We start from the raw sequence: 25,103 nt of genomic DNA, 5'->3' as shown, positions 1-25,103 counted from the left end.
CACCAACACACAGGTCTGATACAAACCCCTAAATACCCCCCCCCCCAACACACAGGTCTGATACAAACACCTAAATACCCCCCCCCACCAACACACAGGTCTGATACAAACCCCTAAATACCCCCCCCACCAACACACAGGTCTGATACAAACACCTAAATACCCCCCACCAACACACAGGTCTGATACAAACCCCTAAATACCCCCCCACCAACACACAGGTCTGATACAAACACCTAAATACCCCCCCCCACCAACACACAGGTCTGATACAAACACCTAAATACCCCCCCACCAACACACAGGTCTGATACAAACACCTAAATACCCCCACACAGGTCTGATACAAACCCCTAAATACCAACACACAGGTCTGATACAAAAAAAATGGAAAGCAGGAAAAATCCATATATTAGCCGCGTCATTGTTTAAGCCGCGGGGTTCAAAGCGTGGGAAAAAAGTTGCGGCTTATGTCCAGAATTTACGGTACTCCAGTGCTAGCCTCTCTCTACACTGGCTTCCTGTTAAGGCTAGGGTTGATTTCAAGGTTTTACTGCTAACCTACAAAGAATTACATGGGCTTGCTCCTACCTATCTTTCCGATTTGGTCCTGCCGTACATACCTACACGTACGCTATGGTCACAAGATGCAGGCCTCTTTACTGTCCCTAGAATTTCGTAGCAAACAGCTACATTTTTATGGAATGGTCTGCCTACCCATGTGAAACACGCAGACTCGGTCTCAACCTTTAAGTCTTTATTGAAGACTCATCTCTTCAGTACGTCCTATGATTGAGTGTAGTCTGGCCCAGGAGTGTGAAGGTGAACGGAAAGAAGCAACGAACCGCCCTTGCTGTCTCTGCCTGGCCGGTTCCCCCCACTGGGATTCTCTGCCTCTAACCCTATTACAGGGGCTGAGTCACTGGCTTACTGGTGCTCATCCATGTCGTCTCTAGGAGGGGTGCGTCACTTGAGTGGGTTGAGTCACTGACGTGATCTTCCTGTCCGGGTTGGCACGCAGTGGCGGAGATCTTTGTGGGCTATACTCGATCTTGTCTCAGGATGGTAAGTTGGTGGTTGAAGATATCCCTCTAGTGGTGTGGGGGCTGTGCTTTGGCAAAGTGGGTGGGGTTATATCCTGCCTGTTTGGCCCTGTCCGGGGGTATCGTCGGACGGGGCCACAGTGTCTCCTGACCCCTCCTGTCTCAGCCTCCAGTATTTATGCTGCAGTAGTTTATGTGTCGGAGGCCTAGGGTCAGTCTGTTATATCTGGAGTATTTCTCCTGTCTTATCCGGTGTCCTGTGTGAATTTAAGTATGCTCTCTCTAATTCTCTATTTCTTTCTTTCTTTCTCCCTTTCTCTCTCTTGAAGGACCTGAGCCCTAGGACCATGCCTCAGGACTACCTGGCCTGATGACTCCTTGCTGTCCCCAGTCTACCTGGCCATGCTGCTGCTTCCGTTTCAACTGTTCTGCCTGCGGCTATGGAACCCTGACCTGTTCACCGGACGTGCTACCTGTCCCAGACCTGCTGTTTTCACCTCTCTAGAGACAGCAGGAGCGGTAGAGATACTCTGAATGATCGGCTATGAAAAGCCAACTGACATTTACTCCTGAGGTGATGACCTGTTGCACCCTCGACAACCACTGTGATTATTATTATTTGACCCTGTAGTCATCTATGAACATTTGAACATCTTGGCCATGTTCTGTTATAATCACCCAGCACAGCCAGAAGAGGACTGGCCACCCCTCATAGCCTGGTTCCTCTCTAGGTTTCTTCCAAGGTTCTGGCCTTTCTAGGGAGTTTTTCCTAGCCACCGTGCTTCTACACCTGCTTTGCTTGCTGTTTGGGGTTTTAGGCTGGGTTTCTGTACAGCACTTTGAGATATCAGCTGATGTAAGAAGGGCTTTATAAATACATTTGATTGATTGATCTGACTAGTGAGCCTCGACCGGACCAGGCTGTGTGTTGTGATGCTAGCCACAATAAGGATTAGGCACAATAGTGGAATTTGTGGTTTGCCTTCAAAATAAAAGTACCTCTTTGAAAGTGATGCAGAAGGCCACAATTGGTGGAATCATGCCATATTTAGACTAGATAATGTTAAACAAGGTTGGAATGTGACGCAATGAAATGGGGTATCAGTCTACTCGGTGACACCCACAGAACACAACTGGTGAAGAGTTTACGCAAATATTAGCATTGTAGCTCTTATCGCAGGACTGTGACTGTGTGAAATCACCTCCCCAGTCAGCCTATTGTTTTTATTGACATTCATATTGCACTGTACAGCTTTACCTAAGGATTGGGGATCAATGAAATGGGGTATCAGTCTACTCAATACCCAAGATATTTTTTCCCCAACGTCCTCCTCGGAGTTATCACTCCAACACATCCACGCAGTGTTGTTTTACATCGGGAATAATGTTCAATACACACAGGTTGACAATAAATGTGACTCAATTCACAGTTGTTTCAGAGTCCCACAATAACAGCTATGACGCTAATGTTCTCTGGGAGTCACCGAGTAGACTGATACCCCATGTCATTGATCCACAATCCATAGGTAAGGCTGTACAGTGAAATAAGTATGCCCCCAATGCAAATCTAAAGTATAATACATCCAGTGCGATTTCAACAGATTGTCAAATTAACAAATGATTGTCTTTTGTTGATTTTATAACATTCCAACCTCGTTTAGCATGATCTATTCAATTATGGCAGAATTCTACTATTTGTATTAATTTGCATCACTGTCAACGACATACTTTTATTTTGAATGCTAACCACAAAGTCCACTACTGTGGCTAATCCTTGTTGTGTCTAGCTTAAACATAGATGGGTCCGACCACCATTAATCAAATAAGAACTGTCTTATAAATTAGGGTTATTTTAGATGATGACACCTAGCTAGATAGTTAGCTAGCTAACGATAGCTACTGAAATAGATTGATCAAATAAGAACTGTCTTATAAATTAGGGTTATTTTAGATGATGACACCTAGCTAACGATAGCTACTGAAATAGATTGTCGTTTTACTGTGTTTTTGGGGAAGATCATTGTTTGCATCCATGAGCTAGCTAGCTTTTTTTTTATGACCAGCACTGTAGCTGCACGAGACTTTACCAGCATCATAGCAGACGTATCGATGAATCGTTGTGACATATGAAATACGAGTCATAGCGTAATCAGTGTATAAAAACTACATATAAAAATGAATGAACGCGTTAAATTACTATGTGACATGCAGTCATATTCAGGTCCTGATTGGTCAAATAGTGTATCTTTTTTGACCCGCAAAGACCCAAACGGTGTTCCATAGAAATCCTGGTTGAGAATGAAACGACTGAACAATGAAACAGCACAGCAAGTCAGTGACATAAATAGTTTTTGATTATGTTTTACTGGTAATGGGGACATATGTTAATGCCAACAAAATAACTTTTTGGTCAGTGTGTGTAACCTCTATTTAACTAGGCAAATCCGTTAAGAACAAATTCTTATTTACAATGACGGCCCACGCCTCTTGCACTGAGATGCAGTGCCTTAGACCGCTGCGTCCATGTGTGTGTGTTAACTATTTAACTGTACTAGAATGCTTAAAAAGGCCACTAAAAAAATTATAAATCGGTATCAGGTTTTTTGGCAAGGAAAATATTGGATATCGGTATCGGCCAAAAATGTAATACGGGTGCATCACTAATACTCCGTGTACACACACCTCAAAGAACTTCTGGATGACGTAGTTTCCAAAGACGTCGACCATGAGTTGGTAGGCAGCCTGGAGGATCTCACTGAAGACCAGCTGACGCTCCGCTGAGCTGGCCCTCTCCAACTTCAACTGGATAAACCTGGAGATCCACAACACTCAAATTAATGCTCCTATATTTACTCACAGGGATGAACAGAGAGAGAAAGAGATGAGAGAGAGAGAGGGGGATGCGGAGGATAATGAAGGGGGGGGGGCAGACAACATCTGGACTCAATCAATAATGATTAGACAGTAGGTCTGAGGTTTGGTACCAGGGTTTTGGTACCAGGGTTCGGTATTGGGCAGTGGTGATGAGATTGTTTGTGCTATATAGCTGTGACAATTTTATGAATATGGCCACAGGTGTGTGTGTGTCTCTCGTCTTTCTACCTGCTGCCATGCTGGTCCTGGCTGAACTCCATGATGTGTGTGTCTCTACCTGCTGCCATGCTGGTCCTGGCTGAACTCCATGATGTGTGTGTCTCTACCTGCTGCCATGCTGGTCCTGGCTGAACTCCATGATGTGTGTGTCTCTACCTGCTGCCATGCTGGTCCTGGCTGAACTCCATGATGTGTGTGTCTCTACCTGCTGCCATGTTGGTCCTGGCTGAACTCCATGATGTGTGTGTCTTTACCTGCTGCCATGCTGGTCCTGGCTGAACTCCATGATGTGCCCAGCAATCTCTCTCAGCTGCAGGTTGGGGTAGCGGTTGTTCCGGAAGTCTTCCAGGAGCCGGCTCCGCCCTGACGGCATCACGTCCGACATTCCGTAACGTAGCCGTGACGACGGGAAGAGCTGGCTGCTGGGAGAGAAGAGGGATGAGCCAGAACTGGCGCTGCGATACTTCGCCTCCGCCCCCGGAGCAGCAGATATGAAACGACCGCTGCCATTGGTCAGACCTCCTGTGGGAGGTGTTCAGAGAGGAGGGGTGATTAGTGCTGATTGGACATAACAATAACCATGATAAAATTATATAACCACAAAAATACACTGCAAGTTTTATGTCAGCATGGTAACAATAGACCTCGTCACTCACCCAGGTTGAGGTTGGATGAGGAGCTGTGATTGGACAGAGAGAGGGGTGGAGTTAGGGAGTGGGAGGGGCCTTGGTTGGGCAGAGGCATTCCGACCGGCCCGGGGGAGGAGCTAAAGCCCAGGGTTCCGTTGTAGAACCCCCCGTGGCCAATGGGAGTGAGGCTGGACTGCGTGCGTTTGTACAAGTCACTACTGCCGGTCAGAGAGTCACGACGAGAACTGCTGCCACCGTTGGAGTTAGCCACTGGAGGGAGACAGAGACCATAAACACAGAGTTGGCCAGTAGAGGGAGCTATACACACAGACACATAGATAAGCCAGAAAGCTTCAGACAGTTGAACAGAAATCCGGCGCAAGAGGAGCAGGGGGTCGGTGTGTCTGACATGGAGACATGGAGAGAGAGCGACAGAGAGAGGAAGTAGCCAAATAGACTTGTTTAACAACAAATTAAACTTGTTGCTGCGATAGGTTATCCATCATCTCATCTGGTAGTGTCTGTCTTGACTGGAGTTAGTTAGCCAGCTAGCTAGCCAGGCTAATTCAGGCTATTTAGCTGCAGCCTCGTCTAAAAACAACTCCATATTAAACAACAGCCTACCTGTTGGTTAATCACGGCTGCCTACTCCTCATTTAGCCAACTTAATTCCGTATTTGTAATTTCATCTTGGTGAACGGTACTGGAGGGAATACAGGCTGTATTGCGGGTTCTTGACCAATTGCGCTATTTTGTGTATTTTTTTGTGTGCTGAGCTTAACATCTTTTGTACATGTTTCCCCCCATCATTTTATATAACCGAAAATAGCTTCTGGACATCAGAACCGCGATAACTAACCTCGATTTGGAAGAGTACTTCTATTTCAATGAGTCAGAGGCGAAATACATTAATTATTCCGGACCAGGCCCAAATTCCCGACACTTGAAGGAGACAGCGCAATAGAGGCCGACGACACTACAAAACAGAGAGTGGAAAAATTGCCTCTACAGTCCGTTCTATTGGTGAACGTGCAATCACTGGAGAATAAACTGGATGAGTTCCATTCCAGACTGATCTGAATAACTGTAATATCCTGTTTCTCAGTCGTGACAAAACAAGGACATTGTAAATATAAATCTAGCTGATTTTTCTAATCGGTAGGACAGCACGGCAGCATCGGGAAAGCTCAGGGGAGGGGGTTCTCTCTCAGTTATCAGCTGGTGCGCAATCTCTAATATCAAGGAAGACTCGAGGTTCTGCTCGCCGAAGTTAGAATACCTCATGATAAGCTGTAGACCATAATATTTACCAAAAATAGTTTATATTTTTAGTAGGTGTCTATTTACCACCCCAAATCGATGATGGCACTAAGACCGGACTCAATGAGCTATATAGGGCCATGAGCAAACAAGAAACTACTTACCCGGAGGGCAGCGCCCCTAGTGGCCGGTTACTTAAATGCAGGAAAACTGAAATCCGTTTTTACTTCAATTCTACCAGCATGTTACCTTCGCAACTAGAGGCGAAATGTTCTGGAATCTCATGTTCTGGGATTCATCCGATGGCATTGAGGAGTTTACCACATCAGTCACCGGCTTCATTAATAAGTGCATCGACGACGTCTTCTCCACAGTGACCGTACGTACATTTCCCAACCAGAAGCCATGGATTACAGGCAACATCTGCACTGAGCTAAAGGGTAGAGCTGTCGCTTTCAAGGAGCGGGACACTAATCCAGACGCTTATAAGAAATCCTGCTACAACCTCCGATGAACCATCAAACACGCAGTGTCAATAGAGGACAAAGCCTACCAGACGAGATAAATAAATGATATGCTCGCTCCAACGCTAGCAACACTGAACCATGCTCTTCCGGACGACTGTGTGATCACCATCTCTCCGTAGCCGATGTGAGTAAAATCCTATAAATAGGTTAACATTCTGGGGGCTAGACGGAATACCAGGATGCATACTCAGAACACGCGCTGATCAGATGGCAAGTGTCTTCACTGACATTTTCAACCGCTCCCTGTCGGAGTCTAATACCTACATGTTTCAAGCAGACCACCATAGTCCCTGTGCACAAGAACGCCAAGGTAACCTGTCTAAATGACATTCGCTCCATAGCACTCACATCTGTAGCTTGAAATGGCAGACAACGCCATCATCCCAGACACCCTGGACCCACTGCAATTCGCATACCACCCCAAAAGATCCACATATGACGCAATATCTCGTGCTCTCCACACTTCCCTTTCCCACCTGGACAAAATGAACACCTACGTGAGAATGCTGTTCATTTGCCTACAGCTCGGCGTTCAACACCAGTGCCCTCATCACTAAGCTAAGGACCCTGGGATTAACTGGATCCTGGACGGGGAGCGTCAAGGTTGTGATGGTAGGCAACAACACATCCGCCACGCTGACCCTCAACATGGAAGCCCATCCTTTACCCCTACCTACAGTATACTGCTGTTACTGTCTATTATCTATCCTTTACCCCTACCTACAGTATACTGCTGTTACTGTCTATTATCTAGTCACTTTACCCCTACCTACAGTATACTGCTGTTACTGTCTATTATCTATCCTTTACCCCTACCTACAGTATACTGCTGTTACTGTCTATTATCTATCCTTTACCCCTACCTACAGTATACTGCTGTTACTGTCTATTATCTATCCTTTACCCCTACCTACAGTATACTGCTGTTACTGTCTATTATCTATCCTTTACCCCTACCTACAGTATACTGCTGTTACTGTCTATTATCTATCCTTTACCCCTACCTACAGTATACTGCTGTTACTGTCTATTATCTATCCTTTACCCCTACCTACAGTATACTGCTGTTACTGTCTATTATCTATCCTTTACCCCTACCTACAGTATACTGCTATTACTGTCTATTATCTATCTTTTACCCCTACCTACAGTATATACTGCTGTTACTGTCTATTATCTATCCTTTACCCCTACCTACAGTATACTGCTGTTACTGTCTATTATCTATCCTTTACCCCTACCTACAGTATACTGCTGTTACTGTCTATTATCTATCCTTTACCCCTACCTACAGTATACTGCTGTTACTGTCTATTATCTATCCTTTACCCCTACCTACAGTATACTGCTGTTACTGTCTATTATCTATCCTTTACCCCTACCTACAGTATACTGCTGTTACTGTCTATTATCTATCCTTTACCCCTACCTACAGTATACTGCTGTTACTGTCTATTATCTAGTCACTTTACCCCTACCTACAGTATACTGCTGCTACTGTCTATTATCTATCCTTTACCCCTACCTACAGTATACTGCTGTTACTGTCTATTATCTATCCTTTACCCCTACCTACAGTATACTGCTGTTACTGTCTATTATCTATCCTTTACCCCTACCTACAGTATACTGCTGTTACTGTCTATTATCTATCCTTTACCCCTACCTACAGTATACTGCTGCTACTGTCTATTATCTATCCTTTACCCCTACCTACAGTATACTGCTGTTACTGTCTATTATCTATCCTTTACCCCTACCTACAGTATACTGCTGTTACTGTCTATTATCTATCCTTTACCCCTACCTACAGTATACTGCTGTTACTGTCTATTATCTATCCTTTACCCCTACCTACAGTATACTGCTGTTACTGTCTATTATCTATCCTTTACCCCTACCTACAGTATACTGCTGTTACTGTCTATTATCTATCCTTTACCCCTACCTACAGTATACTGCTGTTACTGTCTATTATCTATCCTTTACCCCTACCTACAGTATACTGCTGCTACTGTCTATTATCTATCCTTTACCCCTACCTACAGTATACTGCTGCTACTGTCTATTATCTATCCTTTACCCCTACCTACAGTATACTGCTGTTACTGTCTATTATCTATCCTTTACCCCTACCTACAGTATACTGCTGTTACTGTCTATTATCTATCCTTTACCCCTACCTACAGTATACTGCTGTTACTGTCTATTATCTATCCTTTACCCCTACCTACAGTATACTGCTGCTACTGTCTATTATCTATCCTTTACCCCTACCTACAGTATACTGCTGCTACTGTCTATTATCTATCCTTTACCCCTACCTACAGTATACTGCTGCTACTGTCTATTATCTATCCTTTACCCCTACCTACAGTATACTGCTGCTACTGTCTATTATCTATCCTTTACCCCTACCTACAGTATACTGCTGTTACTGTCTATTATCTATCCTTTACCCCTACCTACAGTATACTGCTGTTACTGTCTATTATCTATCCTTTACCCCTACCTACAGTATACTGCTGTTACTGTCTATTATCTATCCTTTACCCCTACCTACAGTATACTGCTGTTACTGTCTATTATCTATCCTTTACCCCTACCTACAGTATACTGCTGTTACTGTCTATTATCTATCCTTTACCCCTACCTACAGTATACTGCTGTTACTGTCTATTATCTATCCTTTACCCCTACCTACAGTATACTGCTGTTACTGTCTATTATCTAGTCACTTTACCCCTACCTACAGTATACTGCTGTTACTGTCTATTATCTATCCTTTACCCCTACCTACAGTATACTGCTGCTACTGTCTATTATCTATCCTTTACCCCTACCTACAGTATACTGCTGCTACTGTCTATTATCTATCCTTTACCCCTACCTACAGTATACTGCTGCTACTGTCTATTATCTATCCTTTACCCCTACCTACAGTATACTGCTGCTACTGTCTATTATCTATCCTTTACCCCTACCTACAGTATACTGCTGTTACTGTCTATTATCTATCCTTTACCCCTACCTACAGTATACTGCTGTTACTGTCTATTATCTATCCTTTACCCCTACCTACAGTATACTGCTGTTACTGTCTATTATCTATCCTTTACCCCTACCTACAGTATACTGCTGTTACTGTCTATTATCTATCCTTTACCCCTACCTACAGTATACTGCTGTTACTGTCTATTATCTATCCTTTACCCCTACCTACAGTATACTGCTGTTACTGTCTATTATCTATCCTTTACCCCTACCTACAGTATACTGCTGTTACTGTCTATTATCTAGTCACTTTAGCCCTACCTACAGTATACTGCTGTTACTGTCTATTATCTATCCTTTACCCCTACCTACAGTATACTGCTGTTACTGTCTATTATCTATCCTTTACCCCTACCTACAGTATACTGCTGCTACTGTCTATTATCTATCCTTTACCCCTATGTAGCCTCTGACGGTAGTGTTGCTTTGATTGACCCACAATAACAAGCTACACAGGTGAAAAGTGTGTAGGCTACCAGTGTTTTTAAATGGGACGCACACATAAAAACTGTCAAATCTGTTGTTTCATTAACATTTCTCAATGCCATGGTATGTACAAATCTCACAGATAATTTCATTTTAGACAAAGCCCTTTCATTAAAATAAGCATTTTATTATTTGTCGAAAATTAATACTCTCGCAATTAACTGAATACTAAAGTCCGTTCGGATAGTGGAATAACGGTACCCCCCCCCCCCTCTCCATTCGTTAGCCTTACGTTGCACAAACCATCACACACACACACCTGCAGTGCCAAAGCCGCCCAACGTCGCTCCGAGTGTCGCTCCGAGTGAAGAGTTGCTCTGACCAAACCCCAGAGAGGCGGAGCCAGGGCCCGGCTGGGCGGAGCCTGTAGAGAAAACAACCAATCACCTTTGTTAAATCTACTTTTGTCACCGAGTTTATATGCTAAACAAAATAATATATGAGCACATTTTGGTCACGTTCCAGGCCGACTACATTGCAGACACCCGCCAGATCTCACAAAGCCAAGACAGGTTTTTGACATATGAACTACCACATGATATAGGAATCTGATGCGCGATTGGGCAATCCATGACGCGGCACGCAACGTCTCCAATGTGGTCGGCCTGGAACCGACCTCTGCCAATTCACCCGTTTAGTTTTTCACTCACAGTACGTTGATTGGCTACCTTGAGAGAAGAGGGAGGAGCTCTGGGATGAGTTGCTAAGAGAGGATCCATAAAAAGAGTTTCCTGACATAGCCCCTCCCCCCTGCTGCTGAGACTGCTGGGATTGCATGGCTCGGAACGGACCATTGGCCCCGCCTCCCATACCACCGTTAGCCCCGCCACCCGCAGCTGCTGCTGCCACTGGAGCGAGGGTAGAGAGAGAGCGAGGGTAGAGAGAGAGCGAGGGTAGAGAGAGAGCGAGAGAAAGGAGAGAGCAGAGAAATAAATTGTCATAAGTGAGAGTTTGGTGGGCTGATACAAGTGACAGAGATACCGAATTAGGGTGACTGAGTGAGAGAGAGATACCGTATTAGGGTGACTGAGTGAGACAGAGATACCGTATTAGGGTGACTGAGTGACGGAGAGATACCGTATTAGGGTGACTGAGAGACAGAGAGATACCGTATTAGGGTGACTGAGAGACAGAGAGATACCGTATTAGGGTGACTGAGAGACGGAGAGATACCGTATTAGGGTGACTGAGTGACGGAGAGATACCGTATTAGGGTGACTGAGTGACGGAGAGATACCGTATTAGGGTGACTGAGTGACGGAGAGATACCGTATTAGGGTGACTGAGTGACAGAGATACCGTATTAGGGTGACTGAGTGAGGGAGAGATACCGTATTAGGGTGACTGAGTGAGGGAGAGATACCGTATTAGGGTGACTGAGAGACAGAGAGATACCGTATTAGGGTGACTGAGTGACGGAGAGATACCGTATTAGGGTGACTGAGTGACGGAGAGATACCGTATTAGGGTGACTGAGTGAAGGAGAGATACCGTATCAGGGTGACTGAGTGACGGAGAGATACCGTATTAGGGTGACTGAGTGACAGAGAGATACCGTATTAGGGTGACTGAGTGACAGAGATACCGTATTAGGGTGACTGAGTGACGGAGAGATACCGTATTAGGGTGACAGAGATACCGTATTAGGGTGACTGCGTGACAGAGAGATACCGTATTAGGGTGACTGAGTGAGAGAGAGATACCGTATTAGGGTGACTGAGTGACAGAGATATACCGTATTAGGGTGACTGAGTGACAGAGAGATACCGTATTAGGGTGTGTGAGTGACGGAGAGATACCGTATTAGGGTGACTGAGTGACGGAGAGATACCGTATTAGGGTGACTGAGTGATGGAGAGATACCGTATTAGGGTGACTGAGTGATGGAGAGATACCGTATTAGGGTGACTGAGTGACGGAGAGATACCGTATTAGGGTGACTGAGTGACGGAGAGATACCGTATTAGGGTGACTGAGTGACGGAGAGATACCGTATTAGGGTGACTGAGTGAGAGAGATACCGTATCAGGGTGACTGAGTGACGGAGCGATACCGTATCAGGGTGACTGAGTGACAGAGAGATACCGTATTAGGGTGACTGAGTGACAGAGATACCGTATTAGGGTGACTGAGTGACGGAGAGATACCGTATTAGGGTGACTGAGTGACAGAGATAGCGTATTAGGGTGACTGAGTGACAGAGATAGCGTATTAGGGTGACTGAGTGACAGAGAATACCGTATTAGGGTGACTGAGTGACAGAGAGATACCGTATTAGGGTGACTGAGTGACAGAGAGATACCGTATTAGGGTGACTGAGTGACAGAGATAGCGTATTAGGGTGACTGAGTGACAGAGATAGCGTATTAGGGTGACTGAGTGACAGAGATAGCGTATTAGGGTGACTGAGTGACAGAGAGATACCGTATTAGGGTGACTGAGTGAGAGAGAGATACCGTATTAGGGTGACTGAGTGAGAGAGAGATACCGTATTAGGGTGACTGAGTGACAAAGATACCGTATTAGGGTGACTGAGTGAGAGAGAGATACCGTATTAGGGTGACTGAGTGACGGAGAGATACCGTATTAGGGTGACTGAGTGACGGAGAGATACCGTATTAGGGTGACTGAGTGACGGAGAGATACCGTATTAGGGTGACTGAGTGACGGAGAGATACCGTATTAGGGTGACTGAGTGACAGAGATACCGTATTAGGGTGACTGAGTAACAGAGATACCGTATTAGGGTGACTGAGTGACAGAGAGATACCGTATTAGGGTGACTGAGTGACGGAGAGATACCGTATTAGGGTGACTGAGTGACGGAGAGATACCGTATTAGGGTGACTGAGTGACGGAGAGATACCGTATTAGGGTGACTGAGTGACGGAGAGATACCGTATTAGGGTGACGGAGAGATACCGTATTAGGGTGACGGAGAGATACCGTATTAGGGTGACGGAGAGATATCGTATTAGGGTGACTGAGTGACGGAGAGATACCGTATTAGGGTGACTGAGTGACAGAGAGATACCGTATTAGGGTGACTGAGTGACAGAGAGATACCGTATTAGGGTGACTGAGTGACGGAGAGATACCGTATTAGGGTGACTGAGTGACGGAGAGATTCCGTATTAGGGTGACTGAGTGACGGAGAGATACCGTATTAGGGTGACTGAGTGACGGAGAGATACCGTATTAGGGTGACTGAGTGACGGAGAGAGATACCGTATTAGGGTGACTGAGTGACGGAGAGAGATACCGTATTAGGGTGACAGTGACGGAGAGAGATACCGTATTAGGGTGACTGAGTGACGGAGAGAGATACCGTATTAGGGTGACTGAGTGACGGAGAGATACCGTATTAGGGTGACTGAGTGACGGAGAGATACCGTATTAGGGTGACTGAGTGACGGAGAGATACCGTATTAGGGTGACTGAGTGACGGAGAGATACCGTATTAGGGTGACTGAGTGACGGAGAGATACCGTATTAGGGTGACTGAGTGACAGAGATACCGTATTAGGGTGACTGAGTGACAGAGAGATTCCGTATTAGGGTGACTGAGTGACAGAGATACCGTATTAGGGTGACTGAGTGACGGAGAGATACCGTATTAGGGTGACTGAGAGACGGAGAGATACCGTATTAGGGTGACTGAGAGACAGAGAGATACCGTATTAGGGTGACTGAGAGACAGAGAGATACCGTATTAGGGTGACTGAGTGACGGAGAGATACCGTATTAGGGTGACTGAGTGACGGAGAGATACCGTATTAGGGTGACTGAGTGAGAGAGAGATACCGTATTAGGGTGACTGAGTGACGGAGAGATACCGTATTAGGGTGACTGAGTGACGGAGAGATACCGTATTAGGGTGACTGAGTGACAGTGTAAATGGAGGAGTGAGTTACCTGCTTGTGCAGCGGAGGGGGAGATAATAACTGAGCCTGCAGGGGCCATGAGGCGTACGGGTCCGCCCCTAGATCCTGTGTTGACCACTAGCGCCCCCGTCTGGTCATAGTAAGCAGCTGGAGCCAGCATGGGATATCCTGCAGAGAGGAACTCTAGGGTTAATCGTGTGTGTGTGTGTGTGTGTGTGTGTGTGTGTGTGTGTGTGTGTGTGTGTGTGTGTGTGTGTGTGTGTGTGTGTGTGTGTGTGTGTTAGTAAATGTCTTGCTCACCAGGCACGCCGGCAGCCAGCCCCTGTCCGAAGGCGAGCGCTGAGTTGATCAGCTGGTCGTTCTGCTGACCCTGTTGACCTTGGCTAGGGGTCAGGGGTCGCTGGTTACCGCCCCCACGCATCACCTAGAGTTACATTAAAGGTTAGCCAATAGGAGGGCAGAAGGTCTGAGACTGAGCCAATGGGAAACGCTGAGGAGCGGGAGGGCTGGTTTAACTCCACAAGGTGCTGTTCTTAGTAAAATGCCATGAACACACTGTGACATAAGGAGAAATGAAGTGCATGAGGGCATAACTTCTCTGGGCTTGTGGTAATCTTACAACCATAAAGCGGTGAGCACTGAAGCAAAAATGTCTGACAGTAGCTTTACCTAATGAGGAGAGGTCTAGCCAATAGGAAGCCACTGACCTGTTGTTGGTTCTGCTGGTTCTGTCCTTGAGCCTGTTGATTGGCTGAGTTGTTGGCGGCCGCAGCCTGTTGCTGGAAAAGATTGGCTGGATACACTCCCCAGGGTGTCACCCCGTAGTACTGGGGAGGCATCACCGCTGGGCCTGAACACACACAATAGGTTAGTTGGTATAGGATGGAGGTCACAACGCCGAGACAGCAGGTTAGATTCCTGGGACCACCCATATATAACAATGTATGCATGCTGGACTGTCATCATAATCCCATAGTACTGGAGATATGAAATAACAAATGGCGAGAGTGTGAGAGTGTGTGTGGTGTGTGTCTTACCCAGTGTTGCAGCAGCTGCCAGTCCAGCAGCGTAGGGGTCAGTTCCAGGCGGACCAGTACTGATGATGTAAGGGTTGGGAACAAACGCTTGAGCCAAACCTGAAAAGACACATACATAAAGATCACAGAGAAACAGAGACTAGGGCTGCCCGAAAGTAGTGGAATTTTTGGTTGACGGTAATTGGCCAGCCAGACACACATTTTCTCTCCTGACTGCATGTGCTGCCATAGAAAGACAATGAGTGCAACAGCCATCCACATTCAAGTCAATGATGACATAATGGGTGGACTGGTGGCCATTGGGAGTGTACCCATAGCAACAAAGCAGGAAGTAAAATAGGTGCTAAAATATGTGCAATGATTCTGCTCAACTGACAATACATTTATTGAATTGCATGAGCCTCATAAGGTAACATCATTAGAACGAACATTCTACATTACCATGGAAATTATGGCGTCACAATACCATGCAGCCACTGTGAGTGTACAAATGACTGTATATTGACAAAGCCATTGATCACGTGACATCCATCATTCAGATGTGAACACTCAATAGGGCATTTGAAGCCCAGTGGAGGTGGTTAAGATGGCGTCTCATGGAGGCTAAACTTGCAGTTTGAGCTACTCCAGAGGTGATGTTGCTAGCCCACAGCTGCCCCCTCTCATAGAGTAACTGAAGTTGAAAGCCAACCAAAGCCCTCCCTGTAGCTCAGTTGGTAGAGCATGGTGTTTGCAACGCCAGGGTTGTGGGTTCGATTCCCACGGGGGGCCAGCAAAAAAAAAATGTATGAAATTGTATGAAATGTATGCATTCACTACTGTAAGTCGCTCTGGATAAGAGCGTCTGCTAAATGACTAAAATGTAAAAAAATGTAACCAGGGTACTGCAGGCTGCCATTAGCTACTAAATGATCTTATAATGTCTGTGTGAGAGGTAATAGATTCAAGGACATGCATCTGGTGTAATGGAAGTAATTATTGGTGTCATGATTGTCTTCAAGTCCAGTCCAAATTCAATTGATTGGACATGATTTGGAAAGGTACACACCTGTCTATATATGGTCCCGCAGTTGGCAGTGCATGTCAGAGCAAAAAAACAAGCCATGAGGTAGAAGGAATTATCCGTAGAGCTCCAAGACAGGATTGTGTTGAGGCACAGATCTGGGGAAGGGTACCAAAAAATGTATGCAGCATTGAAGGTCCACAAGAACACAGTGGCCTCCATCATTTTTAAAATGAAGAAGTTTGGAACCACCAAGACTCTTCCTAGACCTGGCCGCCCAGCCAAACTGAGCAATCCCGGGAGAAGGATCTTGGTCAGGGAGGTGACCAAGAACCCAAATGGTCACTCTGACAGAGCTCCAGGGAGAACCTTCCAAAAGGACAACCATCTCTGCAGCACTGCACCAATTAGGCCTTTATGGTAGAATGGCAGATGGAAGCCACTCCTCAGTAAAAGGCACAACAGCCCTCTCGGCGTTTTCCAAAAGGCACCTAAAGGATTCAGACCATGAGAAACAAGATTCTCTGGTCTGATGAAACCAAGATTGAACTCTTTCGCCTGAAAGCCAAGCGTCACTTCTGGAGGAAACCAGGTACTGCTCATCACCTGGCCAATACCATCCCTACGGTGAAGCATGGAGGTGGCAGCATCATGCTGTGGGGATGTTTTTCAGTGGCAGGGACTTGGAGACTAGTCAGGATTGAGGAAAAGATGAACGGCGCAAAGTACAGAGAGATCCTTAATGAAAACCTGCTCCAGAGCGCTCAGGACCTCAGACTGGGGTGACAGGACAACAACCCTAAGCACACAGCCAAGACAACGCAGGAGTGGCTTCGGGACAAGTCTCTGAATGTCCTTGAGTGACCCAGTCAGAGCCCGGACTTGAACCCGATCGAACATCTCTGGAGAGACCTGAAAATTGCTGTGCAGCAACGCTCCCCATCCAACTTGACAGAGGTTGAGAAGATCTGCAGAGAAGAATGGGAGAAACTCCCGAAATACAGGTGTGCAAAGCTTGTAGCGTCATACCCAAGAAGACTTGAGGCTGTAATCGCTGCCAAAGCTGCTTCACTGAGTAAAGGGTCTGAATACTTATGTAAATGTGATTTGTTTTTAATTTGTCATAAATTTGCAAAAAGTTTTAAAAAAAACAGTTTCTGCTTTGTCACTATGGCGTATTGTGTGTAGATTTATGAGGGGAAAAAACGATTTAATACATTTTAGAATAAGGCTGTAACGTAACTAAGGATGATACGGTTACCGGTTTCAAGATAAACCACGGTAAAATTCCAGACGATTAGTTTTACAGTTTCAAATGATCATTAAAACCGTGTTTGATTACCACGGTTTGAAAAACTCACGGTAAATAATGTCCAACATCAACCAAAGTTAGCAACAGTCTGACGCAGGTGCAGCGTGGGTTTTGTTTTGTGTAAAAACATGGAGGAAGGCAGTGACAGCGCTCAGGAGATTTTTTCGGCCTTCTAAGAGGACCAAATCTGAAGTGTGGTTGTATTTTATTTTGGGTTTTACAAGAGTGCTGAGGGAAACTTAAATCGAAGATGGTCACCCTGTCTGCAGAACATACACTGCTCCAAAAAATAAAGGGAACACTAAAATAACACATCCTAGATCTGAATGAAATAATCTTATTAAATACTTTTTTCTTTACATAGTTGAATGTACTGACAACAAAAATCACACAAAAATAATCAATGGAAATCCAATTTATCAACCCATGGAGGTCTGGATATGGAGTCACACTCAATATTAAAGTGGAAAACCACACTACAGGCTGATCCAACTTTGATGTAATGTCCTTAAAACAAGTCAAAATGAGGCTCAGTAGTGTGTGTGTGGCCTCCACGTGCCTGTATGACCTCCCTACAACGCCTGGGCATGCTCCTGATGAGGTGGCGGATGGTCTCCTGAGGGATCTCCTCCCAGACCTGGACTAAAGCATCCGCCAACTCCTGGACAGTCTGTGGTGCAACGTGGGGTTGGTGGATGGAGCGAGACATGATGTCCCAGATGTGCTCAATTGGATTCAGGTCTGGGGAACGGGCGGGCCAGTCCATAGCATCAATGCCTTCCTCTTGCAGGAACTGCTGACACACTCCAGCCACATGAGGTCTAGCATTGTCTTGCATTAGGAGGAACCCAGGGCCAACCGCACCAGCATATGGTCTCACAAGGGGTCTGAGGATCTCATCTCGGTACCTAATGGCAGTCAGGCTACCTCTGGCGAGCACATGGAGGGCTGTGCGCCCCCCCAAAGAAATGCCACCCCATACCATGACTGACCCACCGCCAAACCGGTCATGCTGGAGGATGTTGCAGGCAGCAGAACGTTCTCCACGGCGTCTCCAGACTCCGTCACGTCTGTCACATGTGCTCAGTGTGAACCTGCTTTCATCTGTGAAGAGCACAGGGCGCCAGTGGCGAATTTGCCAATCTTGGTGTTCTCTGGCAAATGCCAAACGTCCTGCACGGTGTTGGGCTGTAAGCACAACCCCCACCTGTGGACGTCGGGCCCTCATGGAGTCTGTTTATGACCGTTTGAGCAGACACATGCACATTTGTGGCCTGCTGGAGGTCGTTTTGCAGGGCTCTGGCAGTGCTCCTCCTGCTCCTCCTTGCACAAAGGCGGAGGTAGCGCTCCTGCTGCTGGGTTGTTGCCCTCCTACGGCCTCCTCCACATCTCCTGATGTACTGGCCTGTCTCCTGGTAGCGCCTCCATGCACTGGACACTACGCTGACACACACAGCAAACCTTCCTGCCACAGCTCGCATTGATGTGCCATCCTGGATGAGCTGCACTACCTGAGCCACTTGTGTGGGTTGTAGACTCCGTCTCATGCTACCAACTAGAGTGAAAGCACCGCCAGCATTCAAAAGTGACCAAAACATCAGCCAGGAAGCATAGGAACTGAGAAGTGGTCTGTGGTCTCCACCTGCAGAACCACTCCTTTATTGGGGGTGTCTTGCTTATTGCCTATAATTTCCACCTGTTGTCTATTCCATTTGCACAACAGCATGTGGAATTTATTGTCAATCAGTGTTGCTTCCTAAGTGGACAGTTTGATTTCACAGAAGTGTGATTGACTTGGAGTTACATTGTGTTGTTTAAGTGTTCCCTTTATTTTTTTGAGCAGTGTACAACAACAAAAACAAGTGCATAGTGCTGCTAATTTTATTGGTTGGTTTTCAATATAAAATGATTTCAGTGTATCAGTACTTTAACATTACCAGCACGTTTTAATAATACTGATAACTGTGATCATTTTGGTCACTAAAATCTCTAAACGTAACAAAATGTGCAAAAATGGGTCTGAAATCTTTCCAAATACATTGTATGTTGTTCTCAGACTCTGATTTGACTCTCTGAGGGGAGATTTACATTTCCAGCCTTTCATAATACAATAATTACACCACCCACAATTCTTCATCATCATTACGCTACTGTTCTAAATGTAATTCATTCTCCGTTTAAACAGTTATTTTTTCCCAGAGGGTCTTCATCCATAACCGTCGGTTACATGCTAATTGTGCCGGACATAAGAGAGATACACAGCTAGTCCAAGAACAACTTTTCATCAGTGAATAACTGCCCAAAAAATGGGTTAGTGGAGTATCATGTCTTTCACCTACAAAACAACTCACACACTCTCTCTGTCTCTTACCAATGTGAGATTGCTGTGCTGCTGCCAAGGCATACTGCTGCTGCTGGGCTGCTAGAGCACTGGGTCTCTGGAACAACTATACACACGGGTTATATTATACACACAGGTTATATTATACACACGGGTTATACTATACACACACGGGTTATATTATATACACACGGGTTATATTATACACACACGGGTTATATTATACACACACGGGTTATATTATACACACACGGGTTATATTATACACACGGGTTATATTATACACACGGGTTATATTATACACACGGGTTATATTATACACACGGGTTATATTACACACACGGGTTATATTATACACACACGGGTTATATTATACACACACGGGTTATATTATACACACACGGGTTATATTATACACAAACGGGTTATATTATACACACACGGGTTATATTATACACACACGGGTTATATTATACACAAACGGGTTATATTATACACACACGGGTTATATTATACACACACGGGTTATATTATACACACAGGTTATATTATATACACACTGGTTATTATACACACACGGGTTATATTATATACACACGGGTTATATTATACACACACGGGTTATATTATACACACACGGGTTATATTATACACACACGGGTTATATTATACACACACGGGTTATATTATATACACACGGGTTATATTATACACACGGGTTATATTATACACACGGGTTATATTATACACACACGGGTTATATTATATACACACGGGTTATATTATACACACACGGGTTATATTATATACACGGGTTATATTATACACACACACGGGTAATATTATATACACGGGTTATATTATACACACACACGGGTTATATTAGACACACACGGGTAATATTATATACACACACGGGTTATATTATACACACACACACGGGTTATATTATACACAGTTATATTATTATTAGTTAATATATATATATATAGTTAATATATATTATACACAGTGCCTTCGGAAAGTATTCAGACCCCTTGACTTTTCCACATTTTGCTACGTTACAGCCTTATTCTAAAATGGATTAAAAGTAGTTTTTTCACCAATCTACACACAATAATACCCCATAATGAGAAAGCAAAAACTGGTTTAGAAATGTGCCAATTTATTACAAATAAAAAAAATAATCTAATATTACATTTACATAAGGATTCAGACCCTTTTACTCAGTAGTTTGTTGAATCACCTTCGGCAGCGATTACAGCCTCGAGTCTTCTTGGGTAGAACTCTACGTTTGGCACACCTGTATTTGGGGAGTTTCTCCCATTCTTCTCTGCAGATCCTTGGTTTTTTTTAAATTATAAATTAGCAAAAATGTATAAAAACCTGTTTTCGCTTTGTCATTATGGGGTATTGTGTTTAGATTGATGATATTTTATTTATTTAATCCATTTTAGAATAAGGCTGTAACGTAACAAAATGTTGTCAAGGGGTCTGAATACTTTCCGAAGGCACTATACCTCACAGGTCACATGATACACACACGTCACATGATACACACACAGGTCACATGATACACACACAGGTCACATGATACACACACAGGTCACATGATACACACACAGGTCACATGATACACACACAGGTCACATGATACACACACAGGTCAACATTATCATTATATACACACACGTTATGCTCATAGTCACACACTTAGTATATACACACATACACCTCTGCTGGTTGCTGTAGTAGAGGGGTCCATGGTGGTCATCACACACACACCTGTTGTTGGTTGCTGTAGTCGAACAGGCCCACGGTGGGCTGAGAGTCCATGGCCATCTGGGAGTTGTAATCAAACTGCAGAGGCTCCATCACAGACTGCATGGTATCCATGGTAACACCCTGTTCCACCTTGGGGTTTGGGACCACCACCACCACCTCCCATGGAGCCCATACCCTCCCCTACTACACCCGCTATTACGTCAGTGTCTGGACCCGCGGGCAGTATCTGGCCTTGACGACTGCAGAGAGGAGGGAAGAAGAGGGACGGGGTGGATGGAGAAGAGGGACGGGGTGGATGGAGAAGAGGGGCGGGGGTGGAGAAGAGGGGCGGGGTGGAGAAGAGGGGCGGGGGTGGAGAAGAGGGGCGGGGGTGGAGAAGAGGGGGCGGGGGTGGAGAAGAGGGACAGGGTGGAGAAGAGGGGCGGGGGTGGAGAAGAGGGACGGGGTGGAGAAGAGGGACGGGGTGGAGAAGAGGGACGGGGTTGAGAAGAGGGACGGGGTGGAGAAGAGGGACGGGGTGGAGAAGAGGGACGAGAGCGGGGGAAACATGGTTAGCCATCCGCGTGCATATATACACACTGAGTGTACAAAACATTAAGGACACCTTCCTAATATAGAGTAGCACCTCCCCCTTTTGACCTCAGAACAGCCTCAAGTCGTTAGGGCATGGACTCTACAAGGTGTCCAAAGCGTTCCACAGGGACGCTGACCCATGTGGATTGAAATGCTTCCCACAGTTGTGGTTGGCTGGATGTCCTTTGGGTGGTGAACCATTCTTGATAGGACCACTATTGTTTTCACTATATATTTTACCTCTTGGTGGATGTTATTCGAAAACATAATGTTAACTTTCAATGCTATGCGGATGACAGACAGCTGTACATTTCAATGAAACATGGTGAAGCCCCAAAATTGCCCACCCTGGAAGCCTGTGTTTCAGACATAAGGAAGTGGATGGCTGCAAACGTTCTACTTTTAAACTCGGACAAAACAGAGATGCTTGTTCTAGGTCCCAAGAAACAAAGAGATCTTCTGTTGAATCTGACAATTAATTTTGATGGTTCTACAGTCGTCTCAAATAAAACTGTGAAGGACCTCGGCGTTACTCTGGACCCTGATCTCTCTTTTGAAGAACATATCAAGACTGTTTCAAGGACAGCTTTTTTCCATCTACGTAACATTGCAAAAATCTGAAACTTTCTGTCCAAAAATGATGCAGAAAAATTAATCCATGCTTTTGTTACTTCTAGGCTGGACTACTGCAATGCTCTACTTTCCGGCTACCCGGATAAAGCACTAAATAAACTTCAGTTAGTGCTAAATACGGCTGCTAGAATCTTGACTAGAACCAAAACATTTGATGATATTACTCCAGTGCTAGCCTCTCTACACTGGCTTCCTGTTAAGGCAAGGGCTGATTTCAAGGTTTTACTGCTAATCTACAAAGCATTACATGGGCTTTCTCCTACCTATCTTTCCGATTTGGTCCTGTCGTACATACCTACACGGACGCTACGGTCACAAGACGCAGGCCTCCTAACTGCCCCTAGAATTTCTAAGCAAACAGCTGGAGGCAGGGCTTCCTCCTATAGAGCTCCATTTTTATGGAATGGTCTGCCTACCCATGTGAGAGACGCAGACTCGGTCTCAACCTGCCATATGAGTTCTGTTATACTCACAGACACCATTCAAACAGTTTTAGAAACTTTAGAGTGTTTTCTATCCAAATCAAACAATTATATGCATATTCTAGTTACTGGGCAGGAGTAGTAACCAGATTAAATTTGGTATGTTTTTTTATCCGGCCGTGAAAATACTGCCCCCTACCCTCAACAGGTTAATGAGACGCAACTTTCAATTCTATTTATGAAAATATATGCTTATAAACGTACCATTATATAGTAACATGATGATTGAGTGTCTATATAGCTGTTCCATGATATTTGCATTGCTACTAAGTAAACCTCCAATTGGTCCCAACTATTCCACCCACTAAAAGCCTTCCTCATCCCTAGTTGGGTTGTCATCCCAATGCCCGGCAGACCACCCCCGACCCCCCGTATCCCATAGCCCTGAACAGACTGGGATCCATCCTGGGAAAAGAGCACACAGTGCCATTTACAGAACAGAAGTAGATCAACCTCCGTATGCATTTCCATCGCCCTCACCTCGATTTGTATTATATATAGCTGTGGATCATCCTCTATTGTCCCGAACATCTTTAAGTCCTTCACAACATTTGTGGGATACACACATACACCCACACACACTCAACCCTTTCCCCCACACAACAACCATAAGCTCACATTCTCAACAGTTGCACCATCCCAGAGCCCAACTCAAGAAAGCTCTTGATTTACAAATGCACTTACAGTTGCAGCTGTATGAGAAGGCCTGCAAGACCGTGCAAAAAAAATGGGCAGAAATGGAGAGATTTTATTAACCATTGTCACGTCCTAGATGGAGGTCAAATGTACCCCTTTCCCCCGAAACACCTACAACACGGTCCCCCGTATTGACCATATTCCCAAGCATCTCCATGCAGTCAGACTTATGATTTTGTGCCACCAGGGCCACAATAATATACCTCCTCTCTGAATGTCCGAGTGTGACCCCCATCCCCATGGGTTACTGTAGCTAGTGTTGCCAGCACTGCCACTGCCTGGTTGGGGGCACCCCACCGGCTAGGTACAAGGTCATCATTAGCAGCTTTGAGAATTTCCTTGTGTATTATGCTCTCCCTTAAGGGGGCTTTGGCTCAGAATCTTGAGGGGGCAGTGCTGCTCTTGGTCTCTGACTGCATTTTGGCTGCATACAGACCGCTTACAGCAGGCACATAAAACAGTTAGGGACTTCTCCTTAGTATCTGGGTCGTTCAGGTGGGTGTCCAGGGTATAGGGTTGTGTCCTTAGTATCTGGGTCGTTCAGGTGGGTGTCTAGGGTATAGGGTTGTGTCCTTAGTATCTGGGTCGTTCAGGTGGGTGTCCAGGGTATTGGGTTGCGTCCTTAGTATCTGGGTCGTTCAGGTGGGTGTCTAGGGTATTGGGTTGTGTCCTTAGTATCTGGGTCGTTCAGGTGGGTGTCCAGGGTATTGGGTTGTGTCCTTAGTATCTGGGTCGTTCAGGTGGGTGTCTAGGGTTGTGGACCGTTCCATTAAGATCATAAATAAATAATTACATATAATTTATTTAAAAAATGTAGATCCCCATGATAGAACAATAAATAAATGAAATGAATAATTTACTTTAAAACTGTTCCACTATGATAGGACAATAAATAAATTAGACGTATAATTCATTATAAAGTACATCCATCATCTGAACAACATTGAAAGCCCTCTCATACCCCCCCCCTGCTCTCAGCAATACATTGGTTCTGGGATATGCAACCATTTCATTACTACCTCACTCACATTTCCCAAACTTAACAAATAAAATAAAAAGATAAACACACGTACTGTTCCTTCTGTTTACTGAGTTTTTATCTCCACCATGTTGAATTAGTGCTTGTGTGTTCCAATTAGTTGTATGTGAAGATATATACAAAAGCTATTTTTTTTTTTTGAATTGTATTGTTACAATCCATAACCGGGCTAGAATGGTGTTTCATTATTTTCCTATAATAACTTAATGTTTTTAATAGCCATGGA

General features: G+C 45.0%; 1 protein-coding gene across 1 annotated transcript in view; it reads right to left on the bottom strand.

Moving 5' to 3' along the window:
• The window catches only part of LOC106570615 (pumilio homolog 1-like), a 59,791-nt gene that overhangs the window by 24,349 nt on the left and 10,339 nt on the right, over positions 1-25,103 (bottom strand). Inside the window, 12 exon segments of the mRNA XM_045693715.1 lie at positions 3,726-3,855; positions 4,391-4,658; positions 4,793-5,035; positions 10,352-10,456; positions 10,761-10,940; positions 14,007-14,144; positions 14,277-14,400; positions 14,684-14,826; positions 15,014-15,112; positions 19,700-19,775; positions 21,455-21,584; positions 21,586-21,693. Coding sequence (XP_045549671.1) covers positions 3,726-3,855; positions 4,391-4,658; positions 4,793-5,035; positions 10,352-10,456; positions 10,761-10,940; positions 14,007-14,144; positions 14,277-14,400; positions 14,684-14,826; positions 15,014-15,112; positions 19,700-19,775; positions 21,455-21,584; positions 21,586-21,693 — 1,744 coding nt within the window.

This window comes from Salmo salar, chromosome ssa14 (genome assembly GCF_905237065.1).
Source record: "Salmo salar chromosome ssa14, Ssal_v3.1, whole genome shotgun sequence".
Classification (NCBI taxonomy): Eukaryota; Metazoa; Chordata; class Actinopteri; order Salmoniformes; family Salmonidae; genus Salmo; species Salmo salar.
This window is presented reverse-complemented; position numbering and strand designations above follow the sequence as displayed.